General features: G+C 34.1%; 2 protein-coding genes across 20 annotated transcripts in view; one reads left to right on the top strand and one right to left on the bottom strand.

Annotated features, from left to right (window-relative positions):
- LCORL (ligand dependent nuclear receptor corepressor like) overlaps positions 1–5,855 on the top strand; it is a 186,990-nt gene extending 181,135 nt beyond the window's left edge. For 12 of the 17 annotated variants that reach the window (XM_032273230.1, XM_032273195.1, XM_032273225.1 and 9 more), the window contains one exon: positions 1,168–1,292. Coding sequence is in view for 4 of the 17 variants with exons in the window: in XM_032273272.1 (XP_032129163.1) it covers positions 1,168–1,348 (181 nt within the window). In the remaining 13 variants the exon portion in view is untranslated. Of the gene's footprint in view, positions 1–1,167 lie in introns of all 17 variants that reach the window. The other 5 variants (XM_032273272.1, XM_032273277.1, XM_032273283.1 and 2 more) reach the window with 3 other exon arrangements.
- NCAPG (non-SMC condensin I complex subunit G) overlaps positions 3,517–16,047 on the bottom strand; it is a 31,216-nt gene continuing 18,685 nt past the window's right edge. For 2 of the 3 annotated variants that reach the window (XM_032273329.1, XM_032273336.1), the window contains exons 13-21: positions 15,355–15,474; positions 12,224–12,445; positions 9,609–9,790; positions 9,120–9,294; positions 7,081–7,242; positions 6,717–6,855; positions 6,357–6,443; positions 4,642–4,711; positions 3,517–3,724 (exon numbers count right to left, since the gene is read on the bottom strand). In XM_032273329.1, the coding sequence (XP_032129220.1) occupies positions 3,601–3,724; positions 4,642–4,711; positions 6,357–6,443; positions 6,717–6,855; positions 7,081–7,242; positions 9,120–9,294; positions 9,609–9,790; positions 12,224–12,445; positions 15,355–15,474 (1,281 nt within the window). In that variant the 3' untranslated portion in view covers positions 3,517–3,600. Of the gene's footprint in view, positions 4,505–4,540; positions 4,712–6,356; positions 6,444–6,716; positions 6,856–7,080; positions 7,243–9,119; positions 9,295–9,608; positions 9,791–12,223; positions 12,446–15,354; positions 15,475–16,047 lie in introns of all 3 variants that reach the window. The other variant, XR_004267040.1, reaches the window with a different exon arrangement.

Here is a 16,047-nt window from a genome sequence, read left to right as displayed (position 1 = left end):
GAGTAGACTAGCTCCCCTTTTGACTGTCACGTTTCTGTGATTCTGAAGAGTAACACTCTGCTCCAGATGTTTCACAACAGGCTATTTATAAATGTTCATTGAATTTTTGAGTAGCTACTGTGTATTTAGCACTGTGCTTATCTTCACAAAGAAAAGAATGTTAGCATCCATTCCTTCAGATCTAGAGGGGGGTTATCAGACTACTAGACATGAAACAGTAAACGAGAACCCCAAGTAGTTCACAACCCAATGCAATGTTTTACTAAGAGCAAATTGAGATGTGAGATTGGATTACACATGGGTAAGATTTGTTTAAGCAGAGTGGTGAGCAAGGTTCCCTAGGTGGGAACATTTAGGAACAGATGGGACTGTGCTTATAAACTTGTGGAACAAGACACCAGTCCAGAACAGTGTGTGTGTATTAAATAATGTTGAAGAGATCTGACCAACCTAATGTAAATCCAAATAAGCCAATTTTCCCAGCAATGTAAAAAAGTCTTTGAAATCGGCAACCAAGAATAAGTATCCTGTGGATGCCACATGCTTCTGATGAGCTGGCCATGAGTTTAATTCCTGAGGATTTTCCAGCCTCATCAGAAAGCTAGTAGACAAGCATAAGGAAAAGAGAAAGGGCTGTATTCCAGTTCCAGGCAGGTGACTGTATGACCTCAGGCATATTTGTACTTAACTCTCAGAGACTTGATTCTGTTGTTTACCATGAGGATAAGCAAACCAACCTTGGCTTTTATGAAATTCAAATGAGACAAAACATGTGAAAGTGGCTAAAACATGAGGCATTCAACAAATGTTGATCCCTTTTTTTCCTCAAAGTGGCTCTCATCCTGATCCACAAAAGGGCAGGTTAAGGGGTTGAATCCTTTAACAAGGTTAAATATCTTTTCTGATGTATATTGATGTAATCCATATATGCAGTGTTACTTTTCCGGTACTATGTGACCTCTCAAGTTACACAGTTTACATGGCATTGTTCATTGTATTTAGTTTAATAAGGAGATGGGAGATAAAACTGTTGTATTTTAAGGATAAATGCCTTATGTACACTAAAGTTTAGAGGTCCAAACACTACTACCACTAAATGTTTTTACAAGGTTGATAATTACTTTGAAACTAAAGTAAAACTAAAATGCCTTACACTTTTTCTTCCAGCATGCTACAAATGAAAACTGATGAGAAACTGAATGTGTCTGATGGGAATACAGCAAGTTGCCCTTTGAGCCCCATTAAGATGTGCCTTAATCGTCCCATTGAATGGAATCTGAATTTGACAACAGCATCTCTAGTGAGCTGTACAGTTCATAACCAAAATCTCAAAAGTGAAGAGAAATAGATTGCAGTTCTTGCACTATCTTTATTTTGTATGTCAAAATTCCTTCTGAACAATAAGCATTTATCAATTGATCTTGAAGTATTTCTAGTCCTGTGATTTGTCTTTATATTAAATCATTAGCATTAATCATTTTGATTATATTCTTTATATGTTTTTATATGTTTTACATCAGATCATTGTGGAATTTTGTAGTATAAACAGATTTTGATGTTTCTCTTTTTAATAGTATTATGTGAATTTTTAATGCCCTAAGTTTAAATACATAATTGTCCCCAGTTTTATTTCTGTGCACAAAGTTTTAATATATAATACATTGTGATTTAGAAAGCTAGTATTGTAAAGATTTGTGATGATGACCTGACCCATGAGCAATTGTAAAACAGTTGGATACCAACTACCTCGAAGCAAAATTGGTTAAAGAAAAGGCAAAGGTATCTCTTAGAAGTAAATCTCCTTCAAAGTTATAGATGTACACAAGAAAAAAGTTGATCATAGCTTATCATTGAGTAGCATGTTTCCATTCACAGGTAAATTTGAGCTGATCAGATCTTTCTCTGTATTTTAAACCTATGAGTCTGTGGGCTTTAAGAGCAATGGTACAATTGCATGTTTACTGTTCAGCAAATCTGTGCCTCTTGTTAGAGAAGAATACTATTTGGTTTCTGTAAGTTACCAGTTTTGAATGAAAAATGGTAAATGGATTTACATCTGTTTTATTGTACCTTAGCCTTTTATTTTAAAGTTTAAAGGGATGACTTTTAGAAGCAGGATATTCCCTTACCTTTAACTCTAATAGTGCAAAGGACAGTTTCAGCAATGGCTACATGACTGTGTCTAAAAGCTGAATACTCAGAATACTAAAAAATTCGGTGCTTAAATTCATTTTTCCCATGCCAGAGAAAGCAAGCTTTGGTAAGGTGAACCATATGAGAACATGGCTCCTTTCTTTTTGGATGACCTAGCCATGTGTGAATGGGATTTTAGTTTGTTATATTTCTAAGATGTTTCCTTGTATCACATTTAATGTACCTTTTCAGTCCTTCTTCCAACCCCCTGCAAATTATCTTTAAAATGACAACACATAAGGAATTTAAAGCACAGGACACAGAGCCAACAAACAGAATGAAGAACAATCATCTATTTTTCATTGACTTTCTCGCATTACCAATTTTCCTGTTGCTTAGTAAGTATTCTTGCTTTGTAACTTTGACTCCTTTTATAAGTTGTATGAAGCATATAAGTATAGCAATGTAGTTCTAAAAACCAGTGATTGATCTTTAGCTACATCTTAGAATTTCACCTTAAGTAAATGGCCTCTAGTAAATAAGCCTTTAAAAAGCACAATTATTAAAACAGATCCATGTTAGGACATTTCTGAATAATAAAGCGAAAAGGCGTTTTGTTGGGTACTACAGAAAAAGAGGACCAATTTCATACAGTACAAGTTTCATAAGTCAGGCCAAGTGTCAATTTCAAAAGACAATAAATGAAATTGACAGTGAATAGTGCTCATAAATTCGTAGAGTATATACAAGAGAACTTCCTGTCACATTATTTTCCCACTAGAATTATCCACAGTAAATATTGTTATGCCAAAAATACAGAGAGCAGCTTCATGGTTAATATACATTTATGTGGACACCTCCCTAACCCAGGAAACACTCACAAACAAGGACTCCCATATGCAAATACTTTAGGAACAGACTTCCCAGGCAGATAGCATCATCAAAACTGTTTTCACTGTAGGAATCACAAAATAAGATTGTCAAAATAACTGTTGAACGTTATACTGGTCTTCCTCACTGGTGACAAGCTCCTTTCTAGCCAGTTTGTGGTACTTCATTTTCCCTTGAAATGTTACTTGTTAAATGTGTCCTGAGGCGGTTTCATCTTTGTTGGTTCTAAGTCATAAGCTTCTCAAATGCAAGATACTAGCTAGTGATACTTGAAAGTTTTCCATAATGCCATGATTTAAAACATAAAGAGTTCTTGAGAATCATTTGGAGAGCCTCTTTAAAAACGAGATTCCTAGGCCCACCTCAGATTGTGATAAATCTGTGTGACTAATGCAGATGGTCTCTGGACTATAATAACTGATGCTGTCCTAATGCTTTAATACAGGCCAAAGTAATGTGGAGGCACACAGCAGAAAATCTGAAAGTCATCACGTTTTTTCTAATTTTGACAAAGGTAACTTTATTAAAGCAAGTAACTGGACATAATTTTAAAGGATTCCACCTCCATCATCTTTTCTAACTCACATCTTCATTGAGAAATTGTGCAAGGTTAAGTTTACTTTTTTCTAACGCTGCTGTTTTGGCTCGTCTTGGTAGTCTCATCTTCATTTCTGATTCTGGTTCTGGAACTTCATGATCACTAGATGTTGAAAATACATGAATTTAGATATAAGTTTTAAAACCAGCTAATTTATAAATAAAACGTTTTTGTTTCTGACTCACATTCTATCAGTGTGTAATTGATAGCCTGATTCCATTGACTTAGCTGAAAACTAAATTCTCAAACAATATCAAAAAACACTGACTTAGCTATTCAGCAAAGTAAATCATGGCAAAACTTAGGTAATGATTTAATATAGTATAAGGGAACCTGGTGTTATACAGGAAAAAAACCCACAAACTTGTAATGAAGCTTGTAATTAAACGAGGACCATAACTGTCCAAAAGAGATTTCTTTGAAACTCAAGAAGTGGAAAAAAAATTAAGTTCTCTTGATTTAAGCAATAAATTTTGAAAACACAGTAAAAAACAAGTTTCCCCTTAAAATACACTTGAATTTAATCAAGACAGTGTAAAGATACATACTGAAAATACAAATAATACAATTTTGCCAATGAATACAAGACAGCTACCAACTTTCAACTCCTAACAGTGGCTTGACAGAAGTCAAAAATAAACACTCTAACACACAATATATCCAAGTTATAGACAGAAGTATTCTATCATTGTAAGTATAGAGAACCCAATTATTATCAAAATCAAGAATTTGTTAACTAAAGATCAAAGAGGAATCATATATAGTCATGTAATTAGAAACTGAAACAACATATTAAAGGCAATACTAAAGACCATGCCAACTAATAGGCAAAAGCAAACAAGCCATAAGTCAAATGCTCTTGATAATGGAATTTTAGACTATATACCCAAAACGGCTACTTTTAGTTTTCACTATCTTGTTATATATTTTCTCTCAATCACAAGAAAATTAGTTTGTTTCTACTTCTAGACATAAAAAGTGAATATAGGCCTTTATTAGTCTAGACATGCATGACATACCTTTCAGAATCAGCCTCAGCAGTCTGACGTCTCCTGTTTGTCCTAGCTGAAACTGTCACTTTTCTTTGTCCTTGAAGACAGTATAATTCATTATCAGAATTTATTATCAATTGCTTATTATTTTTAATCTGATTTCCAGACTAGCTAAATCCTTTGATTTCAACACAACAATCCTTTTCAACACATCTATCTGCTACTTGTTCTAGCCATCTTGGTACCAGTTATCACGACCACAGAAAAAGGAACCCAAGCAAGATTAAAACTTAACTTCTTATGTAAGCACTAATAATGAGTAAGGGAAAATGAGGAAATTTCAAACAAGTTATAAGAAGGCAAATATTAGTTCTATGTATTTAAGGACAGTATATAAAAACTGTGTTACCATAAAGTGCTTCTATTATGCTATAGCACAAAGTCTATGGAAAGACTGTTGAAAATTAGGGGTTAGAAAGGTAGGTTAGGTGCAGAAACAGGTGCTAAAGAAATAAAACTTTTTTTTCTTGAAAGGTGATGAAAAACAAATAGAACAAACATTAATTAGTAAGGTAATAATGGCTTATTATAACATGTACATAACCAATTCAAGTATGTGTTCTAAAATATAATATTTCAATGTAAAAACAAGAACCTTTATATACTGGGGATTATAAAGATTCTACTTACTAGAATTTTACAAGGTTAAGGAGTAAGACAAAGTTTGGCTTGTGATGTTTCTCATTTATAAGAAATAAAACAGTATGAATACATGAAGTTTGGTCTATTAAAAAGGATGGAGTTCTCATTGTGTGATATACAACAAAAAATAATCTGATCAAAACCAAATTGTTCAATGTGACAGTCTGTTTGAAAATTATATACTCTACTTCATTCATGTTACACTTTTTTTTCCACTCCTTAGTTGTTTTCACTAATGCGTTTATCCCCAAGAAAACATCCAACAATATGGGACTAATTTGGAACAATATCCAGCGATTCGTATTTAAATAATTTATTGGTTACAAAACAATATTATGGCCAGACTCCATTTCAGACAAAATTAAATCTGCATCAGAAAGGGCCTTAAAAAATAGATTTCTAAAATTAAAATCATGGTTGGCTCATGGGTGGGATTATTAGTGTTCTTTGTAATAGTTTGCCTGGATGTACTTTCTGATTCTTCTGTAATAAGCATGCACTGCTTTTGTAATAAGGAAATAATAAACCAATGAAAATATCTTGAATTTCAGATTTTTTTCCAAGTGATCCCCTAGTAGTCAGCATTTACTTTACCAACAAATCCCCTATTGTTGGATAGCCCTTGGGAAATAAGTTGGGAAAATATGAAATAAGATGGGAATAGAAGGAAAACAAAGCCCAGAAAAATACTACAGGGATTTTTTTTTTTTTAAATGTTTAGTTAAATGAAGGATACAACACAAATAACTAACAGAAAACCACCATTTAACCAAATCTTAATTCAACCCAAATTGTCCTTTGTAATATGATCTTTTGCAGCATAATTCTTTCAATCAAAAGCACCTAAAGCAACGCTGATTCTATAATCTTTAGACACACGGCAAAAACTGACATCAACTGAAAGAATTAAGGATGCCGAAGACATTTTAAAATCTTTATTCCTAAGGAAACAAAGATAAGAAAACTTGCAAAACAAGTATTTTTCATTGGAAGATAAAATTTTAAACTTTTATCATAAAGATGGTCAATCCATACACTACCTCTGTTAGTCTTTTGCTGAGTAGATTTTGATGCTTGGGTTGCTTTTACACCTCTCAGAGGAGTCATACATACTTCTTTATTCTTTTCTGTTAAAGGGAATAATAAAACAATATAAATAAGATAGCTTCATGAAATATTTTAAATTGTGTTTTTAAGTCCAGTTTTTAAAAAACTGAAATGATACAGTTCCTCTAGCAGCTAGTGAAAAGTTATAAATCACCCTTTTGAAAATTTAAATACTGGAAAAGCAAAACTCCTCAAAAGATGGTCATTTGTTGAGAAATGCATGCCAAAACAAAACTTGAACAGTAGAATAAAAGCACAGAATCTTATAAATATTCTGGTCAGTATGTCATTACCATCTTCATTTTGAAAAATAGTTGTAGTCAAGCTGGCATCCTGTGTCGCTTCAGCTTGGTCACCAAATTCTTTATTTTCTTTTTCTAATTGAACCTTGATTTTCTCCAAAGCTCTCAGACATGTCCTATCTTTTACTTGCTATAAAAGAAAACATTATTAACATTTTATAAACATAGCATTTCCTATCATCTTTGAAAATAGTACCAATACATATCAAGTTGTTTAAAAACACTATATGAAATTTATGAAGAAAATACTTCAAATAAGTCACAATGTGCTAGCATATGTATAGTTTAATACAGCCATGTAAATTCTACATTTATAAACACAAAATAATTCAGCATATATTAGAAACTACTTTACCTCTAGAATCTCATTCAATAGAACCAGAAGATCTTTTGCAAGATGGCTACTGAGTTCTAAAGAACTCAAGGCTTTTGTATAGACTCGTAGTTCTGGTGAGCACGGACTTGTTAAAATCTCATTGCAAATTTTCATAGCCAAATTGTCATGTACTGTTAAGGCCTAGAAAATTAAGAACAAATTCTTTGTAAAGTGAAAATGATTATGATTATAATATAGTCTTATACATCTAATAAACATTTCCAATTAATTGTGTTGCCATATCCCAAATATAAAATGTCTAAAGCCAAATTTAACATTCCGCCACACCCCAAAATAAGCTCCCCTTGTTGACTTCTTGTAGTGGATGCTGTGATATAGGGCCCAGTTCTACTCCCTTTAGGAAAGAAGCACTCCTTCCCCAGCTGCTGCACATTTTGGAGGGTAAAAGTTTCCAGCAGCAGTTCTGATATAGGCTGATGACACTGTACTTCAGTGGACCTTGTCCAAGGTTATACCTCTTCTCCCAAAGATTAGTCCAATTCCAATGACTGGCCAATGCTCAGGTACAATGTCTCAGCTTGTCTCCATTCTCAACAACTCAAAGGAACATCCCAGTTCTGGAATTCCCTATGTGATCGGCTGGGGCCTTTGCTTGCACAGCAGTAGATGAACTTAGTGCTATGCCCCAACTTACTTTTCCCTCACTCTTCCAAGATGCTAGTCATGAGAGTACTCCCCAAGTAAACTGTCAACAGCACCTTTGAAGACTGCTGTTACACACACTTAGAGTTTTCCTGGAGTCCATCTCCCTTGCCTCTCAAGCTCTTTCTTTTAGGTTCTTGTACCCATAATTGCTTATTAGCTCAATTTCTATTCTTTCTACTTTATATTATTACTTTCTAGTACTTTTTCTACAAGCTAATTATGCAGCTCTTCGACTGCTTTCTTTATTAATATTCTTTTCTTTCCGCTCACCAATTCATCTCACGTAATCATCACTGACCACAAAATTAATCTTTCTAATAATTGGTTTTCATGACATTAACCCTTTCATCACAAGCCCTGCATAGTTAATCCATTGCAAATAGGGCCAACTCCAAATTTTCCACATTGACCTTTAAAGCAATCTATAATCTATCTCCAATGTTCTGCCCTAACAGTCCTATTCAGGATCCTTAACCAAAATAATCCTTCTACACTTCCCCAATATCTGCATAACCATCTACATATATCACCTTTACTAAAACATCCTTCCTCTACCCAAACCACTCCCCAAATCCCAACAAGGCCTAACTGAATTTTGCTCAATGAGTTTTAAAACTAATGCTGTACTCATCATTCCTACCACATGACTCTTGCCCTTGTCTCAAGTCATAAAGTGCTTTAATAGCTCTATTACTGACCCTTACCTAATTTTGCCTAATATCCTTTGTAATCTTTCCAATAATATACAAAATATGACTTGAACAGAGTTGCCTATCACTAAATATCAAACAACAAAAAAAGAGTAATACTTTCAACTTAATCAGTTAGCATCTGAAATCACTAATATATTAAATTTCAAAAGTGGTAACAAGTTTGACCAAATGCCATTAAAGGATTTTTTAAAACCTGCATAAGTTCACTCTGTGAGTCAGTGTGCAATTGATTTATCTTCTTTGAATTAAAAGCCAAAAAAGCTTCAGGTGAGTTCTATTCTCTGCATTGTGCTTCCTTGTGCCAAAAGCATAGCAGGTAAGCCAACATTTGAAGACTCAGTAAGTCCTAGATAACATAGGTTATTACTTCAGATTAACAGTCAGTACTAGGTAGGGAAGAGCATGGTGGGGGTGGTGAATTTTTAGTAACTTCTTTTCAGTAGCAAAAATGTTAGCACTGATTTCTGTTTTCGTATGATTTCTCCATATTTCCCAGGGTCTTGCTTTTTTGTGCTTTGTGTTATATGTTTGAGACAAAAGTCTAAAGATCAAAATGCAGTTCCTCGTATTTCAAGGGGTCTTTAAGAGACATTATTTTACCAAAACAGTGATCTGCACGCAGTTATCATCCTCACTCACCTGATAATCTTGAGAAATCTTGGCTTGAGGATTTAATCTACTTGGTCTTGTCAAATCTACAAGTAACTCAGCAACATTTGTGATATCAACTTCAGCTAAAGGAGAAGATGCAGGGGCATTGGCCAGTGTTTGCAGGGTTGGAAGAAAAGCTTCTTCAAAGCATTCCTGATTAGTCCTATTGAGAAACAAATTGAAAGTATGTTGACAGGACATTATTTGATGAGAGAAAAAGCATGACTCTAAAAACTGTTATGTATGAAATTCAAAAATTTTATGTGTAAAATTTGCTCATCAAGATAAAGTACATTTTCATCTAGGAAAGAGCCAACAATTCAGATAGATAAAATCTATATAAGTTATTGTCATTTCATCATGTATCCACTAAAGATAGAAAAAGTACCAACAACAAAATATTGTTATAGATATAATTCATGAGGGACCAGAATTTGATGTCAAGTCAGATTTTGATTTACTCCTATGACTCAATACCTGCTTGCATAAGCAAACATGGGGAAGAACACGCCTAGGCAATGTCGAAGTCGAACATCCTCTTCAGTCACAGGATTGTACCACAACAAAATAAGACGAGAAAGAATCCTGCTGCTGACCAAAAGCCCAGAGAACATCAGCTTGGCTAGTCCTTCCGCAGCTCCAGTCCTAAGTTCAGATACCTAACAAAGATGACATTCATTAGAAGAAATTTATTTGTATCTCCTTTTTAAGCCTCACAATGTCGCTGTTCTACAATATTTTTATATGAATCATCCAAAAATTATTTGTGTTATTACCAATTCTTTAAAGGCACATAAAAAGACTGTTTCTTCACAGCTAGACTAACAATTTAAACAAATCTAAAAGACTGGGAGACTAGACAAATGCTTACTCTAGCCATGAAAAATTCAATTTTCTTAAAACATTTTTAAAAGCACCAAAAGCTTTTTATAACTATTGGAAAATAAAAATCAAAACATATATTTAAATGCTTAGTGTTTCTAAGACATAGAAAACTCCCAGCAATGGCGCCTGACATTAGAGGAAGGTGCCTATCTATAAGCGAAAGCTCCATAGGTAGGAGTGGCAATTTGTCTGAGTAATGGGTAGAATGTGAACAGAAGATGTAGAAGCAGAGGGCATTCCTAGAAAGAGTAAACAAAAACAAGTCTAGAGAAGACAAAGGAAAAGACAACTGGATGTACACAGCCAAAACAATGAAGCTGGACCTTAGACCACATAAAAATACTAACTGAAAATGCATCAACAGCCTAAATATAAAAGCTAAAGCCAGAAAACTCTCAGAAGAAAACAGGGATAAATCATGACTTGGACTTAGCATTGGATTCTTAGATAGGACACCAAAAGCAGAAGCAACAAAAGAAAAAATAAATGCGTCTCCAAAATTAAAAATGTTTAATACATCTAAGTTATCAAGAAAGCAAAACAACAACTTAAACAATAAAATAGTTGTAAATTATACCTGATAAGCATCTACTACCCAAACTACATAAAGAACTCTATAAAGACAACCAACCTAACTTTAAAAACGGGCAAAGGTCTTGAACAGACACTTTTCCAAACAAAATATACAAATGGCCAAGAAGCAGATGAAAAGATACTCAACATCACTAGTTATTAGGGAACTACAAATCAAAACCACAATGAAGTAGCACTTCATATATAATAGGATAGCTATAATTTTTTAAAAACTGGAACATAAGTGTTGACAAGGATGTGGAGAAATGGAAAACGTTGTACATTGCAGGTGGAAATTCAAAATGGTTCAGTCACTATGGAAAACATTTTGTTAAGTTCTCAAAAAGTTAAATGACTCAGCAACCCAATTCCTAGGTATACAGATACCCAAAAGAATTGAAAACAGGTACTCAAACAAATACATATGCACGCCATGTTCATAGCAAGCAGCACTATTCGCAATAGCCGAAAGGCAGAAATAGCCCAACTGTCCTTCAGTGGATGAATGCATAAACAAATCACTGTATATACATAAAATGGAATATTCGGCTATTTAAAAAAAATGAAGTACTGGTACAAGATGCAATGTGGATGAATCTTGAGAACGTTATGCTAAATTTAAAAAGCCAAACAAAGAGGTCACATATTATATGATTCCAATTATATGAAATATCCAGAATAGTTAAATCCATAGAGAGTAGAGATTGGTTGTTGTCGGGGCTGGCAGAAGGGGGAATAAGGAGGAACTGCTTAAAGAGTAGTTTCCTTTTGGGATGATGAAAATGTTTTAAATTAGATGATAGAGGTGTTAGTTGCTCTTCATTTTGAATGTACTAAATGTCAATGAATTGTTCACATTAACAGTGTTAGTTGTGGTCAAGCACAAGGGCTCACACTTGTAATCCAAGCACTCTGACAGGCTGAGGCAAGAAGATCGTGTAAGTCCAGGAGTTCAAGACCAGCATGGGCAACATACTGAGATGAGACCCTGTCTCAACAATTTTAAAATCAGCAGGCATGGCAGCACATGCCTGTTGTCCCAGCTCTTCAGGAGGATCACTTGAACCCAGAAGGTGAGAGGGCAGTGAACTATGATTGCACCACTGCACTCCAACCTGATGACAGAGCAAGACCCTATCTCAAAAAATTAAAATTGTTAAGTTTTGTTGTATCACTTCCACCTCAGTGAAAAACCATAAGCTGTATAAAAAATTTTTAATCAGTTGGTTAACATGTGCTATAAAAATAGTAGCTCAAGAGTACTTAAAAGAGATCCAATACCATACCCTATCTTACATCTTCTACCCTCCCAATACAAAATTATTCTAAGCTATTTCTTAAAACTCTTAGGGATAAATCTTAGAAGTCTCTAAATCACAAATACAATGTAAATGAAAAATTAATAACAACCCCCTTTAATAATCACTTCATTTTTGTTTATACTTCATTTCTTTGCACATACAATTTGATAGTGAGAAATTAGGTATGATCGTGAAAGTTAGGATTTAAATACAATATTTAAAAAGAAAGTATCCAAATTTAAAATCCAGTAGGAAAAAATAAAATATAAACAGCATAAACAAATACATGCTGAAAATGGCATTTCATAATCACAGGACTGGATTATTTCTTACCTCACTATCTAAGAAATCAGAAAGGAGTTTCAACACATTCTTAGCTGTAGCCGTCTCTTCAACTTCTTTTGATTCTTGTTCATCATCACTGTTTATTTCTGTACCTTCACAATGAAGGGTTTTGATTTTAGTTTTAAATGGTTCAATCCCAAACGTCATCAGTTGGTCAAAGATTGCCTTTAAAGCACTTATTTTTATTGTGACATCATCAATTTGCAAAACCTAAATCAAGATATTCCCCACCAAAAAAAGTAAATTCAGTAAAATGTTTTTATTGTTTACATAAAATTAATATCTATCTTTTTTCTTAGTCGAATTTCAATGACAGTGTCAAGTCTAAAGAAAATGTCACTTTTCAAAGATATAGTTAAAATTTCAATGTAAAAAAACATTCTTATTTATTTGAATCATAACATTTAGAGCTATATGCTTTAAGAAAAAGTTAATCTTCACAGTCAATAAAAATTTCTGGAATTAGACTCAGGCTGAATTATATTCTTCGTTCCTTTTATTTAAAAAGTATCAACAATGCCTTCATCCATGATTTTATTTTTTTAAGATTCAGAAAAACTGTTCAATTATATTGATAGTGTTCTAGCCCAGCTGTCAAGAGAAAAACATTATATTCTAAACAATGAAAGGCATTCACTAGAACAGTATTCTCCTAGGTTATAAAGTTTGATTTTTCTCTTATTAGCTCATTGAATTTAGAATTCATTAATAGCAAATTCAGTTTTCAGCTGGATTACTTTATGAAAAGACGTGAACCATGAAACTCAGCACTCTGTATGAGTCTAACGTTAAAAATGCACACAGATTTCAAAGCCATGGAAAAAATACAGAGTTCAGTATTTATATTATTTTAAAAAACTTTTTTTTTTTTTGATACAGTCTCACTCTATGGCCCACGCTGGAGTTAAATGGCAAAATCTCGGCTCACTGCAACCTCTGCCTCCTGGGTTGATGCAATTCTCCTGTCTCAGCCTCCTGAGTAGCTGGAATTACAGGTGCGCACCACCACGCCTGGCTAATTTTTGTATTTTTAGTAAAGGCGGAGTTTCACCATGTTGGCCAGGCTGGTTTCAAACTCCTGACCTCGGGTCCGCCAGCCTCAGCCTCCCAAAGTGCTCATACACAGGGTCCAAAGGTATGAGCCAATTTACTATATTCTTTAATGTAATTAAATTTAGATAATTGATAAAATAACTTGGCTTTTAGAACAAATAAAAATCACCCGTAAAATGGTCAAAATAATGAACTGAGAAAAAAATGCCTTAATTTTTCAAAACTTTTAAAGAAATTTCAAGAACACTTCCTGCTTGCCAGAAATGGACGATTGTGAATTCAGAATGGTCGATTATGAAGCAACACTGGACAGCTGCGTCATTCTATCATCTTTAAAATATTATATTCACTTGCTTTCCAGGAAATCAGACCATTTCTCTTCTACTGTCCAATTCTCCTTAACCCCTACCAGTTCCTCTTCATCTCCCCTACCTTTATCTGAGGCTTAGGGTCCTTCAAAGTGGACCCCTACACTCATTCGATCTATACTCATTCCTCAGGCAACTTCCTATCTCCAAGCATTGCAGACTATCAGATGCAATACAAACATCAATAGAATAAGGACTTCCGTCTGACCATCTTGGACCTCTGCCCTATACTCCAAACTCATATATAAATGCCTATTCAATATATCCACTTGTACCTTAAACTGTAAACTTATCATGCCCAATACTGTCTGCCATAAACCTGCTCCTCTGCTTTCCCCATCATAAGAAAAAACAACTTCATCCATCCAGTTATTCTGCCCCAAATCTTTAACCTCTACCTTTCTCTCACATACCACATCAGATTCATTAGCAAATCCTAAACTTTATTTTCAAATTTAGGTTACCATTTCTGCTCACAGCCTCAATAATCACAACGGTCATCTAAGCCATCACCATCACTTTCCTAGATTATCAAATACCTTCCTTATTAGTATCCATGCTTCCATATTTGTACCCCTATTTAACACAAGGAATCTGCAAACAGCCCAAATCCATTCTACCACCTGTTTTTGAATAGCCTGCAAGTTAGGAAGTTTTGCATTTTCAAATGATTTTTAAAAGAAGAAAATGTATTACATGTGAAAATTATATGAAATTCAAATTTCATTGTCCATAAAGTTTTACTGGACTACAGCCATACTAATTCATTTATGCATTATCTACAGCTGTTTTCACACTACAACAGCAGTGCTGAGTAGTTCAGACAGATCGTATGACCCACAAAGTCTAAAAATATTTACTCTCTCTGGCCCTGTACACAAAAGGTTTGCCAACCCCTCCCTGGTCTACACCACCTTATGCCCAGTGAGATGATAACAATTTTCTATTCAAAGCCCTCCAATTCCTTTCCATCTCATTTATAGTGAAAGCTGACATCTTTACAGTCTATAAAGTCCTAGAAGACATGGACATCCTGCTGCCAGCAAATCCTTTTTTATATTATTCTTCCCTTTGCTCAGTCTTTCCTAGCCATATGTTCTCTTGTTCCCTGAACACACCCAAAGTCCTACACCCCAGGGCCTCTTCCCTTGCTTTTTCCCCTTTTTGGAAGCCCAGATAACCACGTGATTCACTCTCGCACTTCCCTCTGGTATTTGTCCAAATGTCAACTTATTAGTGAGGTCTTTCTCAACCAAACTGCTCCCTCTCCTCCTTCCCATTTAGTCCCTTTCTCTGCTTTATTTTTCTCCATCTGATATATTGTATACTTATTTTTCACTTTGTGTTTCCCCTTCTAGAATGTAAGCTCCATTAAGACAACACCTTTTATCTTGTTTTATTCACTACCTACCTACTTCATTTCTTCAAAGTCTTTAACAGTTGCTGGCACATAATATGCACTCAATAAGTATTTGCTATGCGATTAAAAGAATATCTTAAATAACTGGCATTTCATCTTTTTCCACAAACACATTTTAATAAGAAATCAAAAGATAAAAAGTACTGAGTCTCCAAAGATTATCCATAATAATAATCATCATCAATAAGCACCAGAATAGATAAATTCAGAGTATTAGCATTATCACCACAGAGTATTTCAGAAAATAAAACAGAGACTTAACACAAGATAAATCCTACCTGCAATAGTAATACAAAGTGTTTACTTGCAAAATCCTTATTCTGTAGTCCACAGCATCCCAAGCATAAAACAGCCAGGTTTCTTACTACAGGATGAACACTTATTATTCCAGGAAGAATCTGAAATGAATCAGAAATTAAAATAATTCTGACCAGGGTAATAAATGTATAGTAGTGTACTAAAATCATATTCAAAATGACAATTTCCATATGATTTCATGGATCTACTTCATTTCCCTGTTGTCTATTAACTCAAAGATACCATTTTTCACTTTTAAAGAAAAGTGAGTAAATATTAAATAGCCAGAATGACCTTCCTAAAATAGTCTGATCATGAGATTCCTCCCCTCCACCTGCTAAAAGTGGTCCTTAACATGACATATACTATTCCCTATTGTGTAGTTTCTTTCCCAATCTTCTTATGCTACCTCTTGCTCCCAGTTTGTTCAACTAGTCTCATTTGGATTCAATGCTATCCAACAGAAATATAATAAAAGCCACAAATGGGAGCCACTTATGTCATGTAAGTAGTAGTCATATTAAAAAACAAAAGGTGAAACTAATTTTAATATATTTAACTCAATATAACAAAAACCTTGTAATTGTAGTATTTAGTCAATATAAATATGACTAACAAGATAACTCACCTTCTGTTCTTTGTACTAGTCTTTGAAACTCAACATGGTTTCTTCT

The sequence above is a fragment of the Sapajus apella genome, unplaced genomic scaffold (assembly GCF_009761245.1).
Source record: "Sapajus apella isolate SASKATOON/1434 unplaced genomic scaffold, GSC_monkey_1.0 scaffold5, whole genome shotgun sequence".
Classification (NCBI taxonomy): Eukaryota; Metazoa; Chordata; class Mammalia; order Primates; family Cebidae; genus Sapajus; species Sapajus apella.
Note: the sequence above shows the minus strand (reverse complement) of the source record. Positions and strands in the feature narration are given on the sequence as shown.